Source organism: Podarcis vaucheri (assembly GCF_965113315.1).
Source record: "Podarcis vaucheri genome assembly, chromosome: 15".
In the NCBI taxonomy this organism is placed as follows: Eukaryota; Metazoa; Chordata; class Lepidosauria; order Squamata; family Lacertidae; genus Podarcis; species Podarcis vaucheri.
In genome coordinates this window covers 42,643,168-42,668,779 of record NC_138753.1, presented here as the reverse complement: position 1 = coordinate 42,668,779, position 25,612 = coordinate 42,643,168, and the positions used below count along the sequence as shown (strand labels likewise).

Here is a 25,612-nt window from a genome sequence, read left to right as displayed (position 1 = left end):
TTCCATTGCGTCAGAAGCGCTTTAGTCATGCTGGTCACATGACCAGGCTCCCCCAGCCAGAAAAGCGAGATGAGCACTGCACCTCATAGTCACCTTTGACTGAATTAAGCTGACCAGGGGTCCTTTACCTTTACCTAGTGTATCTTGATTTCAGTAAGATTTTGACAAAGTCTCCCATAATATTCTTGTGAGGAAGTGGTAAAATGTGGATTGAACAAGGTAACTTGGGGTCCCTTCCAACTGTAGAATTCTGTTATTCCATTATTTTAGCAGGCATGGAAAGCAATACAGAGAAGGCAACTGCCAAATATTAATAGGCAGGAAGTTCCAGAGATTAGGTGTTGCCACACTAGAAGACTGGTTGGAATGAATATTATGTGGTCTTGTAAAGTGGCCAGTGGTTCAGAGGGCACATCTGGGGCAAGGCAATCTTTCAAATAAACTGACACAAACATGATTTCTCCCTCTCACATAACACTCATAGACATGCAGTGACATTGAAATTCACTAAAGACTCAGGATGGACAAAAGAAAGCATTTTTTTTCCATGCAGTGCACAGATAAACTATGGAACTTGGTCCCACAGGAGGTTGTGATGGCCACCAAATTGAATGGCTTTAAAACAGGGTTAGGCAAATTCATGGAGGATAAGGCTACCACTGGCTACTAAGCCTGGTGGCTATTGTTGTACCCGCATAGTCAAAGGCAGTGCACTTCTGACTACAAGTTGCCAGGAACCTCAGGAGGTCTTGCTTTTGACAGACACCTGATTGGCCACAGTGAGAAGAGGATGGTGCACTAGGGCTCCTCTTATGTTCTTCTTATGATTGGATTTTAAGTATAGAACAATATCAAAGGTGTCCCTATCTTCATCTGTCAAATGTCGCAGGACACAGAAGCTAAAGACCAATATTTTAGATGGTGATTATTATTATTATGATTGGAGCAAACTTTAGACACTAGGAGAGAGATGGTTGAAACTGGAAGGAACTAAGCTTTGCAATCCATTTTGGGATCCAATTGGCAAAAACACTCATTTTGTTGCTCAAATCCACAGCATGCCCACACAATCACAGCTGGATTTTACTCTGCACATTTTCTTCTCAGAGCCTGAACATTTCCTTTTTTAATTTTTTAAAGGGTCTGTCAGCATCTCATTGTAAACCCTTATTGTCAGGGGTTTATAACTCAGCTGTAAAAATTTCTCTCTTTTTCCCTGGAGCTAAAACTTGGCACACATAACTCAGTCAGGAAGTGGAGTTTGTAAGGGTTTTCTTTTTTACAAAAAAGCGGAAAAAAATCTACCAAACATCTGTTTGGCCATTTTTAAACTCTCTGTGCAAAAATCAATAGACATTCAAATTTCTTTCTTGAAGGGTGACTCTTTCAAAAAGGCAACTGATTATTATTAATATTTTCTTTTAAAAAATACCTCAATATGTTCTCATCCTATAATGTGGTCTGGATTTATTTTTTGAAAACAATTCAGTATTGTTAGTAGATAATGAATGGCTATCTTAATCGAAATGACTTTGACAAGGACTTGGAACAATCACCTTTAATCCCAGCTCCACTATGGACACTCATAACTGGGCAGATGGAATAGTTATTAAAGAAAACAAGAGGGACCAGCAACAAACTATTATGTATACTTGCTTTTTAATAAGTCATCTCCTGTTCAGGGTTCCAGCCAGCCGCCATAACACACAACATTCCATGGTTGATGAACATCCTCAGTCTTTACTAGGCTGTGGAGGGGTTTTGTGTGTGTGTGTATGTTCCTCCCACAGTTCAGTTATTATTATTATTATTATTATTATTATTATTATTATTATTATTATACCTCTGCAGTACAATGATCGTTTCCTTTTGTTACTTTGTGGCTTGCTTGGTCTCCAGTCCTGCCAGGACTCACCACCTGAGTTTCTTATTGAAAGGAGTGATGACCAGGCCTGTGTGAATCTCTCAATTTCAGCTTCTCTCTGTTTCTCATTTTTCCAATCTCAAGTTCAGTTCTCCACATTATTTCCACATCAGTTTGCATGGTTTTTTAATAGCCCTCATGAAAATTCAGCAGCATTTTATTTTATTTTGCCCAATACACGCATTTTTGCAGTGCAACTTTCCCTGTTTTAATGCATTTTTATATGTCACTTTCACTAATATGTGCACTTTTATGCATAATTTACCCCAATACATGCATTTTTCTTGCACTTTACTTGGCTTGAAAACTGCATTTCAAAGTTCGGAAGAATGCAAATTTTGAAGGATGGCTATGTTTTGGTCCAATCTTGTTCTGGGAAGTGCAAATTAAGTAGGCTTGCCTTTAAATGTGAACTGAATCAAATTTCTCCCCCATCTCTCATGATGGCTGCTACTTTAGCTTTTTGTGCTAGTGGATGTGGCTAATGGTATAGACTATAGACTAAAACCAAACGGTACCATCCAGCTGCTTATTCCGCAGAATCAGGCAGCACGGTGTGGAGCCAGTACTCAGTTGACCTCCAGTTGCTTCCCTGCTGCTCACCAGGGGATAGACAGGGAGGGGCAAGGCAGTGGTGAGGCTGGCATGGTGCATAACTGTTGATGCTCTACTGTACTGCTCAGGTATACCCTCCAACTTGATCTGGCAACTTCCTATGGTAACACTGCGTGGGTTGCAAGGCTTAGCATCAGCATGTGGAACCCTCAAGAACTTCCTTGGCCCCAGCATCCTGGTTAGAGCTGTCATTTGAATGCTCCACAATGCCACACAACAACAATATGCAGGAGCATTGTGGGAAATCAATAAGATTCTGCAAACTTCTCATGCTGTCGCTACCACCAGGTAAGCCCACTGGGACCCATCAACATAAGAGAAGACCATTTTGCTGGAGTAAGGCTACAGACCGGCTGCTGAACAGTAGTTCCTAGATATGAGTGGCTGGCAAAGGAGAAGTACAAATCTTTGCAATGGCCAGGAGTGTGTGTTAAGTTTCATAAAACCAGAGGAGAAGAGAACGTATTTCTCTCTCTGGTGTACTTACACATATTGCATTTCTGAAGTGACAGCAGAGAAAGCGTCTGTATTTAAAAACCAAGGAACTATAACGCTGCAACATGCAATACCCTGGATGGGTGCAATGAAAAATGGGAAAAAACTAAATTTGGTTTAATATTCCAAATTTACATTCTTTGTGTGTGAGCATCTATCCAAATCAAGCTGCAAAGTCCATTTCTAGGGATGGATGAATCACCTTTCAGTTTCTAATTTTCACCCCACTCTAATTTTCACCTCCACATCAGTCTGCATTTTTTTACATAAAAAAACAAAGTTCCTATTCTTCAGCATTTAACTATGAATTTCTCCTAATACGAGTGTTTCTGCATGCAATTTTGATTAATATACACATTTCACAAAACAATTTCCCCTAATATAATGCATTTTTACCCCCGTACCTGCAATTTTATATATGTTACTTGGGTGGAGAACTGCAGTACAAGTTTCAAAGGATGGCTGTGTTTCGGTTTGTGTATTGCGCTGGAAAGTGCAGATTAGGTAGATTTGCTTTTAAAGCTGAACTAAATTTCTCCCTCAACCTTGGTGGATAAAGCGGTTTATTTAGTCAAACGGCCTACTTTTCTCCCGTGAAAACTGAATGAGGAACCTGGAATTTAGGTTTGATTTCTAATATTAGCACAAACCTTTTCATAAGTTATGACTTGGAGCAGGTGGTCTGATGGTCCATCATCTTAACGGATTTCTCTCTCCTCACTCCCCACACCCCCATGATTCATTTTAGTTTCTGGGTAAGACTGACAAGAAAGATATGGATAGACTGTAAGTTGATTTTACAGGTGAGAGGGAGAGCTCAGTGGCTGATCATATGCCATAGAATCTTAGAATTGGAAGGGACCCCAAGGGTCATCTAGTCCAACTCCCTGCAATGCAGGGATCACAGCTTAAGCATCCCTGACAGATGGCCATCCAACCTCTGCATAAAAACCTCCAAGGAAGGAGAGTCCATAACCTCCTGTGGGAGACCATTCCACTGTTGAACAGCTCTTGCTATCAGAAAGTTAGTCTGATACTTAGTCCGAATCTCCTTTCTTGTAACTTGAAGCCATGGGTTCGAGTCCTACCCTCCAGAGCAGGAGAAAAAAAGCATGCTCTCGGAAATTGGGATGCAGAAAGGGGAGGTATGGGGAAGTCGGTGAAGTAAGGTTTAAGAAAAAAGGATTCGAAATTATACATGTTTGTTTATGTGTTTGTATGTTTGTATTGTGTATTGTTTGTGTTTATATAAATTGTGAAAAACCAATTTAAAAAAATTAAAAAAGAAAAGAAAAAAGCACGCTCTCTTCTCCATGTGATAGCCCTTAAGATATTTGAAGGCTAAACATGCCCAGCATTCCTTGTAAGGCTTAGTTTCCAGACCCTTGATAATCCTGGTTGCCGTCCTCCACACACATTCCAGCTTGTCAACATCCTTCTTAAATTGTGGTGCCCAAAATTGGACACAGTATTCCAGGCAGAATAGAGTGTCACTATTACTTCCCTTGATCTGGACACTAGACTTCTGTTGATGCTGCCTAGAATTGCATTAGCTTATTTTGCTGCTCCCCTTCATGGATCACTGCCTTGCCGTGGCGAAGGGGCTTGAAGAACTCAGAGAAGCTATGAACTACGCCGAGCAGAGCACCCAAGATGAACAGGTCATAGTGGAGAGTTTTGACCAAACGTGATCCACCTGGAGTAGGAATCGGCAAGCCACTCCAGTATCCCTGCCAAGAAAACTCCATGGACAAAGACAACAGGCATATAAAAGTTATGACACTGGAAGATGAGCCCCTCAGGTCGGAAGGTGTCCAACATGCTACTGGGGAAGAGCGGAGGACAAGTACAAGTAGATCCAGAGCTGATGAAGCGGCTGGGCCAAAGCCGAAAGGACGCTCAGTTGTGGATATGCATGGAAGCGAAAGGAAAGTCCAATGCTGTAAAGAAAAATATTGCATAGGAACCTGGAATGTAAGAACCATGAACCTGGGTAAGTTGGATGTGGTCAAAAATGAGATGGCAAGAATAAATATTGACATCCTGGGCATCAGTGAGCTAAAATGGACGGGAATGGGCGAATTCAGTTCGGATGACTACCATATCTACTACTGTGGGCAAGAAACCCGTAAGAGAAATGGAGTGGCCCTCATAGTCAACAAAAGAGTGGCGAAAGCTGTACTGGGATGCAGTCTCAAAAATGATAGAATGATCTCGATACGAATCCAAGGCAGACCTTTTAACATCACAGTAATCCAAGTTTATGCACCAACTACTGGTGCTGAAGAAACTGAAATTGACCAGTTCTATGAAGACTTACAAAACCTTATCGAAGTGACACCAAAGAAGGATGTTCTGCTCATTATAGGGGATTGGAATGCTAAAGTAGGGAATCAAGAGATAAAAGGAACAACTGGCAAGTTTGGCCTTGGAGATCAAAACGAAGCAGGGCAAAGGCTAATAGAGTTCTGTCAAGAGAACAAGCTGGTCATCACAAACACGCTTTTCCAACAACACAAGAGACGACTCTACACATGGACATCCCCAGATGGGCAACATCGAAATCAGATTGATTATATTCTCTGCAGCCAAAGATGGAGAAGCTCTATACAGTCAGCAAAAACAAGACCTGGAGCTGACTGTGGCTCAGATCATCAGCTCCTTATAGCAAAATTCAAGCTTAAACTGAAGAAAGTAGGAAAAACCACTGGACAGGTAAGATACAATCTAAACCAAATCCCTTATGAATACACAGTGGAAGTGAGGAACAGGTTTAAGGATTTAGATTTGCTGGACAGAGTGCCTGAAGAACTATGGATGGAGGCTCGCAACATTATACAGGAGGCAGCAACTAAAACCATCCCAATGAAAAAGAAATGCAAGAAAGCAAAGTGGCTGTCCAACGAGGCCTTACAAATAGCGGGGGAGAGAAGGCAAGCAAAATGCGAGGGAGATAGTGAAAGATACAGGAAATTGAATGCAGATTTCCAAAGAACAGCAAGGAGAGACAAGAAGGCCTTCTTAAACGAGCAATGCAAAGAAATAGAGGAAAGCAACAGAATGGGAAGAACCAGAGATCTGTTCAAGAAAATCGGAAATATGAAAGGAACATTTCGTACAAAGATTACCATAATAAAGGACAAAAGTGGTAAAGATCTAACTGAAGCAGAAGACATCAAGAAGAGGTGGCAAGAATACACAGAGGAATTATACCAGAAAGATATGGATGTCTCGTACACCCCAGGTAGTGTGGTTGCTGACCTTGAGCCAGACATCCTGGAGAGTGAAGTCAAATGGGCCTTAGAAAGCACTGCAAATAACAAGGCCAGTGGAAGTGATGGTATTCCAGCTGAACTGTTTAAAATTTTAAAAGATGATGCTGTTAAGGTGCTACACTCAATATGCCAGCAAGTTTGGAAAACTCAGCAGTGGCCAGAGGATTGGAGAAGATCAGTCTACATTCCAATCCCAAAGAAAGGCAGTGCCAAAGAATGCTCCAACTACCGCACAATTTCACTCATTTCACATGCTAGCAAGGTTATGCTTAAAATTCTACAAGGAAGGCTCAAGCAGTATGTGGACCGAGAACTCCCAGAAGTGCAAGCTGGATTTAGAAGAGGCAGAGGAACCAGAGACCAAATTGCAAACATGCGCTGGATTATGGAGAAAGCTAGAGAGTTCCAGAAAGACATCTACTTCTGCTTCATTGACTATGCAAAAGCCTTTGACTGTGTTGACCACAGCAAACTATGGCAAGTTCTTAAAGAAATGGGAGTGCCTGATCACCTCATCTGTCTCCTGCGAAATCTCTATGTGGGACAAGAAGCTACAGTTAGAACTGGATATGGAACAACTGATTGGTTCCAAATTGGGAAAGGAGTACGGCAAGGCTGTATATTGTCTCCCTGCTTATTTAACTTATATGCAGAATTCATCATGCGAAAGGCTGGGCTGGATGAATCCCAAGCCGGAATTAAGATTGCCGGAAGAAATATCAACAACCTCAGATATGCAGATGACACAACCTTGATGGCAGAAAGTGAAGAGGAATTAAAGAACCTTTTAATGAGGGTGAAAGAGGAGAGCGCAAAATATGGTCTGAAGCTCAACATCAAAAAAACGAAGATCATGGCCACTGGGCCCATCACCTCCTGGCAAATAGATGGGGAAGAAATGGAGGCAGTGAGAGATTTTACTTTCTTGGGCTCCATGATCAGTGCAGATGGTGACAGCAGTCACGAAATTAAAAGACGCCTGCTCCTTGGGAGAAAGGCGATGGCAAGCCTAGACAACATCTTAAAAAGCAGAGACATCACCTTGCCAACAAAGGTCCGTATAGTAAAAGCCATGGTTTTCCCAGTAGTGATGTATGGAAGTGAGAGCTGGACCATAAAGAAGGCTGATCGCCGAAGAATTGATGCTTTTGAATTATGGTGCTGGAGGAGACTCTTGAGAGTCCCATGGACTGCAAGAAGATCAAACCTCTCCATTCTGAAGGAAATCAGCCCTGAGTGCTCACTGGAAGGACAGATCGTGAAGCTGAGGCTCCAATACTTTGGCCACCTCATGAGAAGAGAGGACTCCCTGGAAAAGACCCTGATGTTGGGAAAGATGGAGGGCACAAGGAGAAGGGGACGACAGAGAATGAGATGGTTGGATGGTGTTCTTGAAGCCACTAGCATGAGTTTGATCAAACTGCGGGAGGCAGTGGAGGACAGAAGTGCCTGGCGTGCTCTGGTCCATGGGGTCACGAAGAGTCGGACACGACTAAACGACTAAACAACAACAACAATTTTGCTGCTGCATCACAATGTTGACTCAGGTTCAGCTTGGGGTCCACTAAGGCTCCTAGATCCTTTTCACATGTACTGCTAGTAAGCCAGGTGTCCCCCATCCTGTATTTGTGCATCTGGTTCTTCCTGTCTAAGTGCAGAGCCTTGCATTTGTCCCTATTGAAATTCATTTTGTTAGCTTGCGCCCAGTTCTCCAATCCATTAAGAGCATTTTGAATTCTGATTCTGTCTTCTGCAGCATTGGCTTCCCCTCCCAGTTTGGTGTCATCTGTGAATTTGATGAGCATCCCTCAGTTCCTTCATCCAAGTAATTTATAAAGTTGCTGAACAACAACGGGCCCAGGACAGAACCCTGCAGTACCCGACTTCTCACTTTTTCCCAGTATGACAGGGAACCATTAATGAGTACTCTTTGGTTTGGTCAGTTAACCTGCTACAATTCCACCTAACAGTTACATCATTCAACCCGCATTTTATCAGCTTCCTCCCAAGAATATCATGGGGGACTTTGTTAAAAGCCTTACTGAAATCAAGATACACTATGCCCACAGCATTTCCCTGATCCACCAAGTTTGTAATTCTATAAAAAAAAAGAAATCGGGTTGGTATGACAGGACTTATTTTTGAGAAACCCATGCTGGGTCTTAGAAATCACAGCATCCTTTTCTAAATGCTCACAGACAGACTGTTGCATTATCTGTTCTAGGACCTTCCCTGTCAAGCTCACCGGTTGGTAGCTACCTGGGTAGCTACCTCCCCGCCCCCTTTTGAAGATGGGGACAACATCTGCCCACCTCCAGTCTGTAGGGACCTCATCTGTTCTCCATGAATTCTCAAAGATAATAGATAAAGTTTCTGAAATTGCACCCGCAAGCTCCTTTGGATGCAGCTTATCAGGCTCTGGAGATTTGAATTCATTTAAAGTAGCTAGGTGTTCCCTTACTACCTCTTTTCATATCTTGGGCTGCAGCTCCCTCCAGATGTTGTTACGCTCCAACTCCCATCAACTCTGGCTGGCAGGGGTGTTGGGAGTTGTAGTCTAATGACATTTGGAGGCCACTAAGTTCCCTATTTCTGCTTTATACACAGAAGGTCCCAGTTTCAATAAGAACCCTGCAGGATCAGGCCAAAGGCCCACCTAGTCTAGCATCCTCTCTCCACCTGGGATTCCCAGGAACTAGTATTCAGTGCTCACTGCCTCAAACAGTGGAGGTAGATCATAGCTATAATGACCAGTAGCCATTGATGACCTTAACTTCTAATCCCTGCCCTCCATTAGAAAGGATTTCAGATAGTAAGAAAGAGATCTGGCTCAGATTTTGGAGACCTGCTGGCCAGCCAGAGCAGACAATACTGGGACTGATGGAGCAAAGATCTAATATAGTATAAGGTCCAGTAGGATTGCCACTTCCCCACCACAGTGCACAGGTGGGAGAGAGGAGACAGGCCACCCAAATGGGTAGCTGTGCTATTGCCACTGACTATGGCTAAAGCATAAGGACATGGTTTTTCAGTAAATGAATAAAGAAGAAGATGGCGATGTTGAATGTTTGACCACCTTGTTTAAAATTAAGGTATGCCAAATACATCCAGTCCTCAGTATTTCTCAAAATTGCTCCCATGCCCTAAAAGCAGCTGAAAATTCCTCCACTTTCGCAGGGGAACAAGGCCCCCTCTGAAAGCAAAGGAAGATTTTTGATACACCTTTATGTTAAAGGTATATCCATGGCAGTTGCGAATCTCCCCCAACAAAAATAATAATAATCACGCCCCTCTAATTTTACACAGGCAGATCATTTTCTCTTCCCGATATAATCTCTCTTCAATCACCAACACCACCATCTATTTTAATGGCTTCTTGTAATAATTAATGAGATAATGTGTGTTAAATGCTGGGAACACTCTAAAGCTGTGTTACTATATGCAAGGCAGGGGGAGGGGGGGTTTTTCAGCCTGAAAGCCACATTCCTTCATGGGCAACTTTCTGGGGTCTGCATCCCAGCGATGGATGATGCCAGAAGCAAAAGTGAGTGGAGCAACAGAAGTGACCTTTGTATAGCAGCCACATAAAAGTCAAGAGGGTTTTTTGAAAATACGCACATAGATTTTTCCATCCAGTATCCTGGCAAGCAAGAGGCATGATCATAGGTCAGGCACACATTCCCACCAAACAAAAAACAAGCAAGATACAGTGGTACCTCACAAGACGAATGCCTCGCAAGACGAAAAACTCGCAAGACGAAAGAGTTTTTCATTTTTTGAGTTGCTTCGCAAGACGAATTTCCCTATGGGCTTGCTTCGCAAGACGAAAACGTCTTGCAAGTTTGTTTCCTTTTTCTTAAAACCGTTAATACCCAGGGTGCATTGCTTGAAGAGGTGCAGTTGCGACTTGACTTCGAGGAGCAACTCATAGCACGCGGTGTGGTAGCCTTTTTTGAGGTTTTTGAAGACTTTGGTGATTTGAAGACAGTGGTGCTTCGCAAGACGAAAAATTCGCAAGACGAAAAAACTCGCAGAACGGATTAATTTCATCTTGCGAGGCACCACTGTAGTCACAAGCACTGAATCCAACTCTGGGGGGCCTGGACACCCACAAAATTTTGACTGTGGGTGCCCGGCCTTCACCAGCCGCTTGTGGCAGCTGCCTTACTGCTCTCTGGTGCTGCCACAGTGACTGGGCCGGGGCCTCCGCCTCTGCTGTGGGGCCTCTGTTGGGGCCTTCCTGAGGCTGCAATGGGCCTACCCGCAGCCATGGCAGGCCTTGTGGGAAGCATCTGCAGCCCCATTGGGTCTTCCCATGGCCTCGTTGGGCCTTCTGGAGGCCACACTGGGCCTCGTCAGGTCTTCTCCTGCCATGTGAAGTCACACACGTGCTGCAGGCATGACATCACAGGACCACGGCTGGGCACTGACAAAGTGAATAATAATAATAATAATAATAATAATAATAATAATAATAATAATAATAATAATTTATTTATATCCCACCCTCCCCAGCCGAAGCCGGGCTCAGGGCAGCTAGCAACAATAAAATAATACAACATTCTAAAATCATTTCATAAGAAGTTAAACCACTGGAGAATCATAGCACTTGCTGTGGCTGCAGAGACTAGTAACACATGACTGCTGCCTGCCACATTGGTCCTGGGCTGTCCAGAAAACACGTTTTGCACCAGCTGAGCTGCAGGAGCTGCCAGAAAGAGGCATACAAGATGCCATTGAACCGACTTAGGGACCCCTATATTATATCACATCTTCCAATATATACTGGTACCTGTTAACAGCCTTTTTCAACCTTGGGTCCCCAGATGTTGTTGGACTACAACTCCCATCATCCCTGAGCGCTGGCCTTGCTAGCTAGGGGTGATGGGAGTTGTAGTTCAACAACATCTGGGGACCCAAGGTTGAGCACCTTGAGATCATCAGCAGAGACCCTCCTCCAGATTCTGCCCCCTAATGAGGTACAGTAGGTGACTACTATATATCCTAACCATGCATCCAAAGAAGCACAGGATTAGTAAGCAGAGGGCCTTTTCAGTGGTGGCACCATGGTTATGGAATGCTCTCCCCAGAGATGCTCACCTGGAACACAGGTTAGTAATTTCTTGTTAAATGTTTCTCCGTGCCAGGCTTTTCTTTTCTCCCAGGTGTTTTATTTCCTACCTGTTTTTAATTCTTGGAAGTGATAAAACTGAGTTTAAAAGTGCCATTTATTGGTTCTACACTTCTTTATAGTTTGCATGACTTTCTGTTAATTTTGTGATGATGTTTGTTTTTTATTGATCAATTGTTTTAGATCTGTGGATTGTTTTTGTATTTCATTGATTCAAAATTATGAACTGCAGTTGGGCAGGGACTTTTTGAAAAACAATGCAGGACGTGCTCCCACGGTATAACATATTCATGATCTGGGCCAGGACCCCACAACGACTTCTTTTTCAGAGAAAGAAAGAAAGTGGCTAATCCTAAGCGCACTATTTTAAATGTCTACTTAACATAGCATGTAGTTTGACCCAGGCCTGCAGGATGGAACATGCCATGATCACTCTAGCAAGTACCATAGCCACAGTGGGCCAATAGCAAAAAATGCTTTGCAGAGAGAAAGAACGTGGTGCTGAGGAAGAATGCTATATATTCTTGAGTGGTGTGGGAGAGCGGGGGGGGGGGGAGGGAGAGGGAGAGCTCCATATTTATGAAGTTTTGCCTTTGGCTATAAGTCAGCTTTCAGTTTACATTTTATATCTGACTGCAGGTTTCCACATACAAAATAACAGCATATGCTTCTCTTTGAGGAAAATGTGTGAAAACCTCACTATTCCACATGCCTCCATGCTTCAGATTTGACAAAGTATCTTGTGCTTGGCTATTGAAACCTGAGCACAAATATAGGCATCATATGCACTATACATTTAAAGCAGATTCATTTCATTTTAAATAGTTGTGCCTTCCCCCAAAGAATCCTAAGACCTGAGACCCCTCACAGAGCTACAATTCCTAGAGATGATTAACAGTCAATCCCTTTCCTCAGGGAACTCTGGGAACTGTAGCTCCGTGAGAGGAATAGGAGGTCTCCTACCAACTCTCAGCACCCTTAACAAACTACACTTCCCAGGATTCTTTGGGGGAGGCGACATCTGCTTAAAGTGCTAGGATGCTGTGTTAAATGTGTAGTGCAGATGGAGCCATAATGTGAAAATTGCCCTCCAGTTTTCTCCTTTTACATTCAGTGCATCTATTTGCTGACTTAGGGCCAGATATTTATATGCTTAGTTTTAATGCAAAAAGAAACTACAGGTACCCTGATCTGAATCAGGATTGTATACAGGGTTGTTGTTTTTAATTTTTTAAAAAAACAAACACCTTCATTTCTGCCAGTGTTCCAACCTAGAAAATCCCCCTCTTCAACAGTCAATTATTTAGCCCACTGGAGACAAGCACACAATGGAAACTTCCTTAACAGGAAAGCAGGCCAATGTTATTACCCTTTTTTTGTAGAGGGCCGGCTGAGTCTAGGAGGGCTGCGGCTTGTCTAAGGCAATCTGGTGAGTTAATGACATAGGCAAGAGTTTGGGTCAGCCCAGAACTGGAGCCTCTGCTGCCCCTCCATCCAAGATTAATTCACCCCTTTCCCCTCTGTTAATTTACCTAGTGGTGTCAAAAACAGAAAGAGGCTGCAACAGCAATGGAGCTACCATTAAATTTCCCACAGTGCCCCATCACAATGCTATTTCAGGGGTATTGCAAAAATTAAGACATCAGCTCCCACACCTAGCGTTCATTGGATCAGAGCACCAGTTAAAAGGGGCCCCTAGGAAGGCATCATTGCCAGGTCCTGGGATCCTGACAGCTTCTCAAGGATGGCAAATGCTGACACTGAGTGGTCTGCACAATTTAGCCATTACGCTACACAACTGGCAGGTTCAGGCAAGAAGGCAGAAGCAGCGGTGCACCCTGGCAGGCTCCTTCTGCAGCAGCTTTGCATTCAATTTCCCGTTGTAGAGTTGGGGAATCTTCTGGTGCACTGCCCCAGAAAGCTGGCGGCAGAGGGGAGAGAAGTATTTTCTGGCAGATTGCCTCTTGGCTTAAGTCAAACCAAAGGTCAGCTGAAAGGAAGAGAAGGGACAACTACTCACAGCCATAGGGAGATCCTGTGGGAGAGCCATTAATGAATCCAGGCGAGCCAGGAACACCCAGGTTCGACATGGGGACGTTGCTGTAGCCGTTCATGCTGTTACTGGAGGTGCTGTAATTAGACTGCTGAGGGGTCGAGCTGGAAGAGTAACCTCGGGGGGAGATGCTGCTTGTGTTGCGGATGTAACCTACAAGAAATAAACATTCTCTGAGTGCCCAGAGATGAGGACAGCAGGATGATCTCTCTCAGCCGTGCATTTCTACACTAATTTGGATTTCATTGGAACAAATGTTACCATAGATGAGGAAACTAGTCCTGGCCCTAGATGAATCTCAGTGGTTCAGAGGGCACTGGAGTCATCTGGGGAGGGTGGGAGAGAGAATTTCGCCATTTTAAAAATCCTACCTTTAATGGCTGAGGATTCTTCCCTTGGCAAGAGTGTGCATGTAGTGATCCCACCCACCCCCCAGTTCCTCTCTCTTTTTCCTCCATCTTTTTTCTTATAACAGCCCCCTTCACCAAATGTTGCCACCATGTGACGCTCAGAGTAGCCCAGCCATGGTCCTGGATGTGAATCCATTGGATGATAGCATGCTGTCATCAGCTAGTGGCTTTTCATCAAGGGGGAGGAGAAGGCAATAAAGACCACAGTGGGTGCAGCCGCCCCCTGCCCAGCGCCCTGAGAATTACGTTACTTCATGCACAGGATCATTGTCAGGCACACTCTGTTGTATGCAACGCTGGTCATACTCAGAGCGGACCAAATGAAATAATAAAAATGACTAATTGAGGCCCATCCGTTTCAATGGTTCGTTGGGGTAGGTTGACAAATCTGCTGATCTCAGTTTCTCAGTCCCGCCCCCATTCTTAAATTCACTTCTCCACATTTCCATATCAGTTTAGGAAAAAAAGTCAAGTTCTCATCAGCATTTTGACACCCCCCCGGCTGTCTCCATCTCTTCTTCCCTGCCTCAACCTGAGAAAAGGCTGAAGGAGTCCTTCTTCAGAGCCAGGCATTCTGGGCAAGATGGCCAGAAGAATGCCTCTGCTACTGTGGTGGTATGCCACAGTGTCTAGAAATGCTGCTTAAACTGGTGCTTGTCATCTTCTGGCTCTGAAGAAGGACCCCCTCAACCATTTATTAGAGTAAGGTATAATGAGGTGGGGGGGTGGTGGCAGAGAAGCTGTCAGCACTGACACTGTAAATGTAGTGGGGCTATAGTTTTTTAAATAGAAAGAAAGAGAGGGGGCCAAAGGTGGAAAGGGAGAGAGCAATGGGGCTGGGGCAGGAGAGAAGATAAGAATGGTGGTAGTGGTGCTGCCACAAAGAAGACAATGGGGGTGACAGTGCCTCAGGCAACACAATCCCTTGTACCAGGATTGCCTCCAGGTCTGCTGGTGTCTCCCTGATCTGCCCAGGTTTGGGCTACACTGGTGAATAGGTTTGCACATATAAAATGTAGGTTAATACCCTGAGGACCTTTTCAGCAAGTCAGAATGTCAGTCCCCCCCCCCCATAAACTGGGGAAAAGAATGATATTGGCATTCTGCAGATGGAAGAGACCTAGGTGGCAGTGCACTTCAGAAATAGAGAGCCCTGCCCTCTGATTATGTGTCCTTCAACTGTGATACTTCCTTTACAGGATGGAGGATGGAGAAATTTGTGCATCTGTAGAAACCTCTGACTTTTGTGTGGCTGGAGTGTAACCTACTGTACAGATACAAGAGTTGCGCACCTGTTGTTTCATCCACTTTTACCTCTAGCCCTATCCATCCCTAGCATTGGCCCAAGAGTCTGTTTGTGTGGAAATGTGGTTCTTGGTCTAAAACAGATTCCCTACCTCTGATCTAAAGGCTTACTGAAGCTAAGCAGTTCTTTTATTTTTATTATTTTGCAGTAATCTTTTCTCTTTTTTTAAAAAAAAACCCATGAGCTTTTTAGTGCTAACTTATCCCAATAAACACATTTTTGTATGCAGTTTTGACTAATATTTTTGCAAGCAATTTCCTTTATAATGCTATTTTATATGCTGTTTCAACTCATAAAGTATCCATATGTACATATTACTTGGCTGGAGAAATTCATTGCGAAATTTGGAGAAATGTAAATTGTGGCGGTTAGCTGTGATTTGGTCTGTGCATTGTTTCAGAAAGTGAAAATTAGGCAAGTTCATCTTTAAATGGGAACTAAATCAAATTACACACACACCACCACCAAATCCCTGCTCAGGATTTGGTTAGAATAAAGGCCTGCTCTTACAGGGCACATCACTAGTGAGTGTGCTAATGCTGGCACAAACCCCAACTCCAGAGTGCCAGACGAAGAGCTGCCTGCAGACTCAAGGATCACTGTGCATGATTTCTTTCCATTTCTCACCCCTTAAGCATGTTTCTCTGGCTGAGGAGAGCACGCCTTTGTTTGACAACATGTGTACATTTGCTGATCACATCTGATTGTTGAAAGAATGTGAAAGGGTGTTTCTGGATCTGGAAAAAATTAGTGCACTTATGTTTTTAATGTTCAGAACATTAACATGGGATTTGCTGCAAACTGTGGTCAAGGCTGCATCTTCTCAAGGATTTCAAGTGATTCAGGGGGTGCTTCTCCACTGCAGAGGGCGTTTGTTTGTTTGTTTGTTTGTTTGTTTGTTTGTTTAAAAACAGGTTTTGCAATGTTTTCACACAACAGATGCTTATGGAGTAATAATGATGGCTTAGATAAGTGGTCACTGGTGCAGTGTCCTGCAGACACCACTGGATTATAATACCGATCATTCAAAGCCAAGATGACTAGTGGTCAAGAATGGCGAGAGCTGAAGCACAACAATATTCACATTGGCTACTGTTCCTCTAAGCCAGTGGCTCCCTATTTTCTAAGTACTGCTATGTCATTTAAAATATATATATATATATAAATTTTATATTTTATATTCATTTCTAAGGTACCACTTCTCCTAACGTACAAACCTTTTTTACCGCACTGTGGCTTTCTGGCTAAACAGGTTTGGTAGGTTTCTGAATGGATAAAAAATCCTGCAAAAGCTGTTACAGGATGTTTATGTTTTTAGTTTTGTTAGTCCTTTCACTTTCATTATTAAAAGTTGAATTCATTTTGTTATTCATTCATTAATGTAGCATTCATGGCATTGCCAATTTCAACACATTCATTAGTTTCCGCCACTCCCATTTCTTTTTTATTGCAATTGGTTTCAATGAGAGACCCAGACAATCATCTACTTTTGGCACCTTTGTTGTTTTCCACCCTATAGGTCTGACGTTTTCAGGCATATTCTGTAAAGGTATCAGATCTGCCAGATATCAAATGATTTGGGCAAAGCACCAGAGTTTCAGTTGCTACTAAAAATATGAACATCTTATAAACCTTGCTGTCAATGGAAGATCCTGCTGATCTCTGCATGCTTGCAATGTCTGTTTTCTGTTCTTTGCTATGAGATTTTAAGACATCAATTTCCTCCTCCAAAGGATCATTTCAGACAGAAAGGACAAAGGTTCCCAATTTTATAAGTGATTTATAAAGGCAGGCCAACTTTCACTCTCCTTCCCCTCCTGGTAACCTCTTTGTGACCTGTAAAGATTATTCCAGCAGGGCTCCAATTTACACAAAAAGAGAGTTGAATGGATTTTCATTTGGAACTCATTTGCTTAATTTTTAAAATGAATGGTGGCTCATAAACCTGTTGGAAGAGGTTGAAGTGGTGGAAGTGGGGCACATGTACACACCACAGGGGTGGGGAACTGCAGTCCCCTGTGGACAATCTTCTGGGGCCTTCATGCCTTCATGCCAGTGATGAGTAGGGTAGGGCCAGAGCCAAAAAGCAAGTGGAAGAGCAGGTGTGATTTTTACCTTTCTACATTAGGCTACATTCCATGAGTTATTGACCTGCAACAGGTCGGTGGGCAAGCCAGGTTACATAGTCCTGGTGTTCCAGCTTGCTAGGCACAAGAGTGTTAGTTTTCTTTCTTTTTTTACTTGGTGCAGAAGTTCAGTCTGCTTCTCAAGTGATACTCCGGGCTCCAAGTCCCCACTGAAGCAGGCAGACAGTGGCAAGTCAGCACTTTATTGAGCAGGGGCTGCCCAGCTTAAAGCTGGCCAGTGAGACACAATGATCCCTCCCACCAACAAAGGCAACCCATAGTGCTGGTACCTTACACTGAACAGGTTGAGCTTATAACTAGAACTGCTTCCTCTTGCATTGTTTTTGCCATGTTTGCAGCACTGAAGTGACCCCCTCAGGGCGCAAGGCCTGGACTGTCCAGATTACAAGACCTCCCTCTCAACTTTGCTGATGTGGTCCCAAGGAAAGCAGATCAATACATTTGGCACCAGCTTGGCTGCAGGGGTTGCCGGAAGGAGGTGTACATGGCGCCATCCAACTGTCGTAGGGATTTGTGTAGGGTTTTGTTCTCCCAAAGATGTCCCACAAGGCAGCGGGTACAGATTGTTCCTCGGGGTTTACTCCTGAAACCTCTCTCATGAATGAGCAAAGGCTCAAGGCAGCAGAGATAGGCTACATTCAAGTCACACAAATGTTTTCACATGTATTATCTCCATCCAGGCAAGCAAGAAGCATTATCAGAGTTCAAGGGCACAAAGCTTGTCAAAGCACTTGAGGGGGTTGTGAGGCCAGGGCCTGAGGTTCTCCATCACCGAACTGTAGTCTTCCTCCAGCCTTGGGTGCTTTGCAGGCTTTTGACCTGTCTTTTTTTGAGCTTCCCTGTCAGCTTCTTGCTCCCTTGCCTGGAGTCTGTTTTGGGCAGGGCTAACAGAGCCTAGGACTTGCCGATCAGAAGGTCGGCGGTTCGAATCCCCGCGATGGGGTGAGCTCCCATTGCTCAGTCCCAGCTCCTGCCAACCTAGCAGTTTGAAAGCACGTCAAAGTGCAAGTAGATGAAGAGGTACCACTCCGGCAGGAAGGTAAACGGCGTTTCCGTGCGCTGCTCTGGTTTGCCAGAAGCGGCTTAGTCCTGCTGGCCACATGACCCAGAAGCTGTACGCCGGCTCCCTCGGCCAATAAAGCGAGATGAGCTCCGCAACCCCAGAGTCGGCCACGACTGGACCTAATGGTCAGGGGTCCCTTTACCCTTTACCTTTAACTAACCAGAGCTATAATCAATGTGCTGATAGGGCAGGAAGAATAAAACAGAGACCCAATCAAATAAAAGAGTAGCTGAAGATTGGAGGCAATGATTGCCTTGCCTAAAGACATTCGAAACAAGGATCAGAAATGAATGTGGAAGGGCACCCACCAGCTTTGAATCTTTTGAGCCCACAGGATGGTATTGTGTATATACAGCAATGTACCTGCATTGACCAGAGCTCACTGGAATTTCCACATAGGAGTTCCAGATTTATTCTCTGGCATCCCCAGTCACAAATATAATTTAGTAGGGGTTGAAAAAATGTCTATGCTTGTGACTTTAAAGAGCTGCATCCAGAGTAGACAATTCTAGGTTAAATAGACAAATAATCTGAAACAAGGCAGCTTCCTAAGTTACCGTACTTAACATGCACAAACCACCCCTGGCTAGCCAGAATGAGAAGGCCGAGTATGGGTGGAAGGCTAAAAATTCCTCCTTGCATTCCTGTGGATGAAGCCAATCATGAGAGCAAACAATTCCAAATCATAGAAATGGAAAGCCAGCTTTCTCGGAAGACTAGTACCCATGTGATCGAAGAGGGAGGGGAGCCAGGAACAATATAATCAGTGAATCAAAGAGGTGCACAGGATTCAACCCCCTAAACACCATAGATCAACTGGACCAGGGCAAGTCAGTGCATTCACAGGGCAAAGTATGTCACTGGCTAGTGTAGCATAAGAAATAAGGAGTTGGAATCCATTATGTTTAAAAATAAATAAATCTCAGAAAAAGGAATAGATTATTTGTTTCTAGAGGAAGAAAAAACAGAACAGAATGCAAAAGTAGTCTCTCTTGATTGGAATAAAGATTGGGTTATAATTTAACACTTAAATAATATTTCATATTTATTAATAATTTATGGCAGTGACCAAGTAAATAATATGTAAGATGCATATGTGTGTGTGTGTGTATGAAGACTTAATGATGTATTTATTAGATTGTATATTTTTACTGTGTAATTTATAGTTTTTTAAAACAGAAGGCTCCTTCAATCATTTGATAAGTGCAATGTGCTAATTATGTAAATAAAACTAGGGTAAAAACAGCTAAACAGCATTTCCATATTTCTAATATTGGGATCCTTACCTTGATTGTTTCCTTGTGTTGATTCTGAGATGCTGACTCCCAACTGGCTACTGTAGGAGTTGATGCCCATCATGCTACTGTGAGCTGGAGAGCTGGACAAAGGGATCTGGCCTGGATTCCTGGGGACACTGTAGAGAGCTTCTGCGATATCAGCAGCTCGCTTCAGAATAATGTCCTGCGTGCAATAAAGAATGGACAAATCTGTCAGTTTCAGTTTCTCCCAGTTTCTAATTTTTGTATCTACTTTTCCCCAATATGCAGATTTTTGCAAAGCAATTTATCCCAATATAATTCATTTTATATGTTATTTTCACCAATACAGTGGTACCTCGGTTTTCGAATGTTTCCATTGATGAATGTTTCAGTTTCCAAACGCCATAAACCTGGAAGTAAATGCTTCCGTTTTCGAACGCTCCTTGGAAGTTGAATGGCTTCCACTGAGTGTATATGTTATTTTTCTCAGTTTTCTCTATTAAATTTGCAGACCGCCTTTCCCACCTCAGTTTTAGAACATTTCAGAACTCGAACGGTCTTCCAGAATGGATTACGTTCGAAAACTGAGATACCATTGTATATGCATTCTATGCACCCTTTGCTCTGGTATTTGCATTTTTGCACACATTGCTTGACTGGAAAACTGCGCTGCAAAATTTGGAGAAGTGCAGATTTCAAAGGATGGCAGCATTTCAATTCGGACCCCAGTTCTGCACTTCAGAAAACATCCTGCCTGATGAAGCATAAACTGATGAACACTGAAGCAACCAAACAAAGAAACCTAGTTTCATGTATGTGCTAATGGGGTCTCCACAGGTCTTTACTCTGATACAGCATGGCCCTCTTCATGCAATGCCATGTTTCTAGAAAAAGAGGCACCGGAACTCACCATGAACACCTCCCTCCTTCTCTTAGAATGACAATGGCGCCCATCTGAAAGCTGCTGGAACTGAGGCCCAGCGAGTTCCGCCTGAAAAAACGTCCTGTTCTTATGTTCTTAAGCAGACAGCCCAGCTCAGCTAAGGGTTCTCCTCATTCTTATTCACTATTGGAAAGACCTCTTTTCACAAGAGTGGATGTCATTTGCAGCCCTCTGAAGTAGTTAAAGCCTGTCATATTATAGGCAAATATTTCCAGAGGCTTTTGTGCTGGATGCCTTTAAATTTGATTTTTTTTTTAAAAAAGGAAATGTCTATAACATCTTAATTTGGAGGCAGAAGGCATGAATCCTGCCAAATTTCAGAAGGATGATCAGAACAGTTTTCACATAAGGGCAACCGTTACAGTTTTCGGGTTTGTAAAAAGCAATCACTTATTCTCCCCTAGTGTTTTGTGGGCAACTGGTCTGAAAACTGCAGACATGAGTGAGGTGTCCTGGAGTAAAAACCTGCCAAACCGGACAAAGTGTTTTTTGTGCTAGATACCTTTAAAGTTGATTTGGTGGGGCAGTGGAGGTGAGAGAACAAAAAGGGATTCAGTCCCTCTGATTACAAGCTTGATGAATCAGTCGCAATGGAGCTCTTCCTACAAGCTCTTTCCACCCCAGTCTTTGCTCTTGCTTCCCCTGGTGTTATTCCAGCTTAGAGACATTATTTTTGTTTTTAGCCGACACTTGTTTGCACGACCTTTTTTAATGTCTGGAATGCACTGGCACCACAAAGTGCTTCATGGGTCCGCACTTTGACATATGACACCTTGTACAGGTCCTGCTTTGCCTCTGACAAATCCTAAATCCCTCTGAGGCAGCAACCTCAGGTTGAGATTTGGGATTCATTTGAATCTGATGCACACCCCTAAAAATTAGGGTCAGGCCTGTTGTCCCTGCTCAAAACCTTCACATATTTATTTGAAAACACAGGTGGACAATTTGCATCTCCAGGGCTCCATGTGGCCCTCAGTCCATTTTCATGCAGCCCTTGGTTCTTGTCATGTATGGATGGATAAATCAGAGAGAGAGCGAGAGAGAGAGCGCACGAGCGCATAGCTGTCAACATTTCCCTTTTTTAAAGGGGAAATCCCCTTATTCCGAATAGGATTCCTCACAAGAAAAGGGAAAGGTTGACAGCTATGGGGAGGGAGGGAGGGAGAGAGAGAGAGAGAGAGAGAGAGAGAGAGAGAGAGAGAGCGGAAGACAGAAGGGCTGGCATAAAGAGAGCATCAGAAAAATGAGTGAAAGACTCATTTTTGACTCCAGCCCCACACAATGCTGGTATGTGACTCCCAACAAATTGCCCCAAAGAGAATGCAGCTGAAAAAGGTTGCTGACTTGATCTAAAAAAATCTGAAGATGTGCATGCAATTTCATGTGCAATTAGAAATAAATATAATCTGTGCATGTGCAACTGGGACCTTGCAGGGCCTCGATTCTGCAGCAGGAGCTCATTGGTTTTGTTCAGACAAATGTGCAGAGATGTAGAGAAAGGGCAGCTAGCTCAATCCTGATGTCTCTCCCCCCCCATTCAATGAATGTCTGCAGAGAGAGAAGTGGGTAGAGAAAGGGGTGTGTGTTCAAACCTGATTATTGTGTGGCGTTCCATACAGTGCTTCAACTAGGTCAGCTGCTCTTTTCAATAGCATCTCCTGCAAGGAAGAAAGAAGGACAACCAATGGTTATAAAGAAGGGCTAGGCAGCAAGTCTCTGGCAAACAGGATCCCATGTTAGAATGACTTAGATTTGCTTTGATGTTATATGTAGCCATAATGATGCTATGTATCACATCATTTGCACTCTCACACTGCTAGGTCTCTCAGTATCATCCTGAATCATACTATAACAAATCTAACTCTTCCTTGGGGTTATCCCTTAAAAAATAAGTTGGTTGCAGTGGACAACCAACAAGTTTCTCATTTGGAAGGACTGCCACATTTTGGGGAGTAGGTCCAGTGTCAAAGAAATTAACAGAAAATCAGCCAGGCTATATAGTAGCTGGGTGGCAGACTGGAGCGAAGACTTGTACTTCCCTCTGGTCTGTCACCCAAGCACTGCCCTCTCTGGCCAATGACTGGCCAATTTGAATTCCAGTGGATGGCAAGCTATACTGCCCTCCTTTGCAGCCAGCCAGGGGAATTCTCCAACAGGCCAGCTTATGATGGAGAGGCTGTAGCTGTGAAACGTGTGGAAAGCAGGTTTGTGGACAATTAAATTCCCCAGGAATCTCTCTCCTTTTTGGTCACTGTCTCATTCAATGGATTCCATCACAGAATTTTTGAATGGTATGGAGAAGTAACAATGATGAGATTTCACAAGTTACCATGGTTATTGCTGTGCCATTTACTAAATATGATAGAAAACAGATGTTGCAAGTAAGCCCATCCTTTGACCACTCACATTTGTTTGGAGATTATATGTGTCAATTTGACGTCCAGTGCTTACTCTGACCCTTCATTTATGAATGTTTAATGTGGGAATTATTTATTAAGAAATCTCCATTGATAGATTTTATTAGACTAATCCATGAGTAGAAAACATAGTGTCCTCCAGATATTGTGGATTCCAGCTACCATCAGCTCCAGCCAAGTTTAGTCAATGGTCAGGGATAATGGCAGTTATAGTCCATATTATCTACATAGTATCACCCTGGTTTAACCAGTCAATTAAACTGGCATACATTTAGATACACATAGAATATTTATTCTTTCAATGTTTCAAAAATATGTTAAGTAACATAGAAAACTTTTTACCTTGGCTAGTCGTTCCGGGTCACCAGGATGTCTTGGTATAACTTTCTGGAGTCTTTGGAAACCATAGTCTATGGTAGGCTCATTTAAAGCTAAAATAGGGAATGGGAAAAAAAGAAATAAAGATCACATATGTGCAACAACTGGCTTAAAGACATGTCTTCCTTTGGGAAAGCAAAATTCTATTTTGCAATTAAAAGGGGGGAGAAACAATGAAATCAGTAACTGAAGGCAAAAATGCACACACATGCGCACACATACACATGAGTGGAGAAGAGAAGCTGGCTATTTAAGGGGCAGTTAAGGGGCAATTCGTTAAACATGTAGAACTTTTATGGAAAAAAGTTTTAACAGTGCAAGGTACTGTTACTGAACAGGCCTTACTTGTAAGTATTACAGAAGGATATGGGCTATTGAAAAGGGCATTGCTAAATAGTAAAGTACTTTGAGTGTTTTGTGGAACCTCTCTTTTAACTCTATTTCCAGTTGATTTGGGGGGAGTAATATCTTTGCAGCACTGAAAAAGCAACCAACTTTACATAGCAATCATCCAATGATGCAACAGCTGCTAGTTTTGTCAGGCTGGCAGATGCCTTTAATTATCTTTTAAGAGGCATATTGTCTGTTTATTCTTGGCCATATTAAGAGGGGGAAAAGAACTTGTCAAAGTGCTTTGGAAATGGGGGCTTATGACATCACAGCTGCCAGCCAATAGGCATCCCCAGAAGGCAGGTGTTCTGCCTCAAAACATAACAAAACAAAGAGGAAGAGACAAACATCTATTTACAAAACAGCAAAAGGTACCTCTGTCACACCTGTAATAGAACCCTATGATTCTAAGAGAACAAATTCTACTGAATGTGCAAAGGCTAATCTCCTAGGGATTAGAACAGGGTGGGGTGGGGAAAACTTTTGGCTCGGGGACCAAATGCATCTCTCTAAACCTCTCTAACTGGTCCACAAAACTTTCCCCATACCATACCCCCCCCCCAGCCACACCTGATCTCCCCAGGCCATGCCTATCACCAGTCCTACTTTGCGCACCTCAACTGCTTTGCTTGACTTGAGAATGCATCTTGCTTGCTTGGATGGAGGATAGAGAAGGATGTGCATAAAAACTAGCCCACTGTACAAAGATAAAATCTTCATTTGTTGCTCTGCCCATTTTTGCATTTAATCACTGACGTTGCCCAGAAGAGACTGATTGATTGATTGATTATTCATTTATTTATTAAGTTGTTAATCACTTTTCTCACAGAGGGGCCCAAAGTGACTTACATTACAACCAATTCAGAACATTCAATAAAAATCAAAAAAATGCAACTAAAGAGATAAAACAGTGCTACCCTTCAATATAAGGACCAAAAGCCTGAGTAAAGAAAAAACGCACCTTTATTTTACACCTAAAATATAGAGGAAGGTGGGGAGAGTATTCCACAAGTGTGTGAGGGCACCACTGAAATGGTCCAGTCTCGTATTCCCACCCTCCAAGCCTCCTATGGAGTGGGTAAGCAAAGAAGGGTCTCCGATGATGATTGCAGGGTCTGGGTCAGTTTATGTAAGGAGAGGCAGTCTTTGGGGTACTGGGTCCTGAACCTCATAAGCCTTTATAGGTCAAAAACATGTCTTTGAATTGATCCCAGAAACAAAGTGGTAACCAGTGCAGTCATGCCAGAATGGGTGTTAATTGTTCAGACCCTCTTGTCGCCAAATGCTGCACCAGCTGCGGTTTCTGAACTTTCTTCAAATGAAACCCATCATGTAAAACACTAAGGTTGTCCACCCCTGGACCAGATCAATGATAAAGGAATATCTTTCAAGGTGGATTGTAGGAGGTCACAGTGGATTCAGCTCCGGACAGACTCCTACTTTTACCCATATCAACAATCAAGCTTGCTAGGATTGCCCCTTGGGAGAGCTCACTAGTGTTTATGCGGGAAGCAGAGTTCGGGCCCACCTGTTCCTTTGATACTAGTGTTTAACTTAATGGCAGATGGTTCACCACCTTAAAATGCCCACAATATCCAAATAGAGCAAAGCTGCACCAGAGCCTTGTGGGAAATTTTAAATGGTGGATGGTTCACAAACCCTTGCTGCAGTCTGCTCCACTGCTTCTCCACACCACGGCAGCCCACCCTCACCACTGGCCAGACCACTTGGAGGGCACTCATTCTGAGAATAGTACAGAGCTACACTTTGCCTGGGGGACACGCCTGGGCTTGATAGCTGATTGGC

General features: G+C 43.3%; 1 protein-coding gene across 2 annotated transcripts in view; it reads right to left on the bottom strand.

The window, feature by feature from the left end:
- Window positions 1-25,612, bottom strand: part of EBF2 (EBF transcription factor 2) — a 263,272-nt gene that overhangs the window by 18,933 nt on the left and 218,727 nt on the right. For both annotated transcript variants that reach the window (XM_082200462.1, XM_082200461.1), the window contains exons 11-14: window positions 23,381-23,469; window positions 22,214-22,279; window positions 19,706-19,880; window positions 13,461-13,646 (exon numbers count right to left, since the gene is read on the bottom strand). In XM_082200462.1, the coding sequence (XP_082056588.1) occupies window positions 13,461-13,646; window positions 19,706-19,880; window positions 22,214-22,279; window positions 23,381-23,469 (516 nt within the window). The remainder of the gene's footprint in view (window positions 1-13,460; window positions 13,647-19,705; window positions 19,881-22,213; window positions 22,280-23,380; window positions 23,470-25,612) is intronic.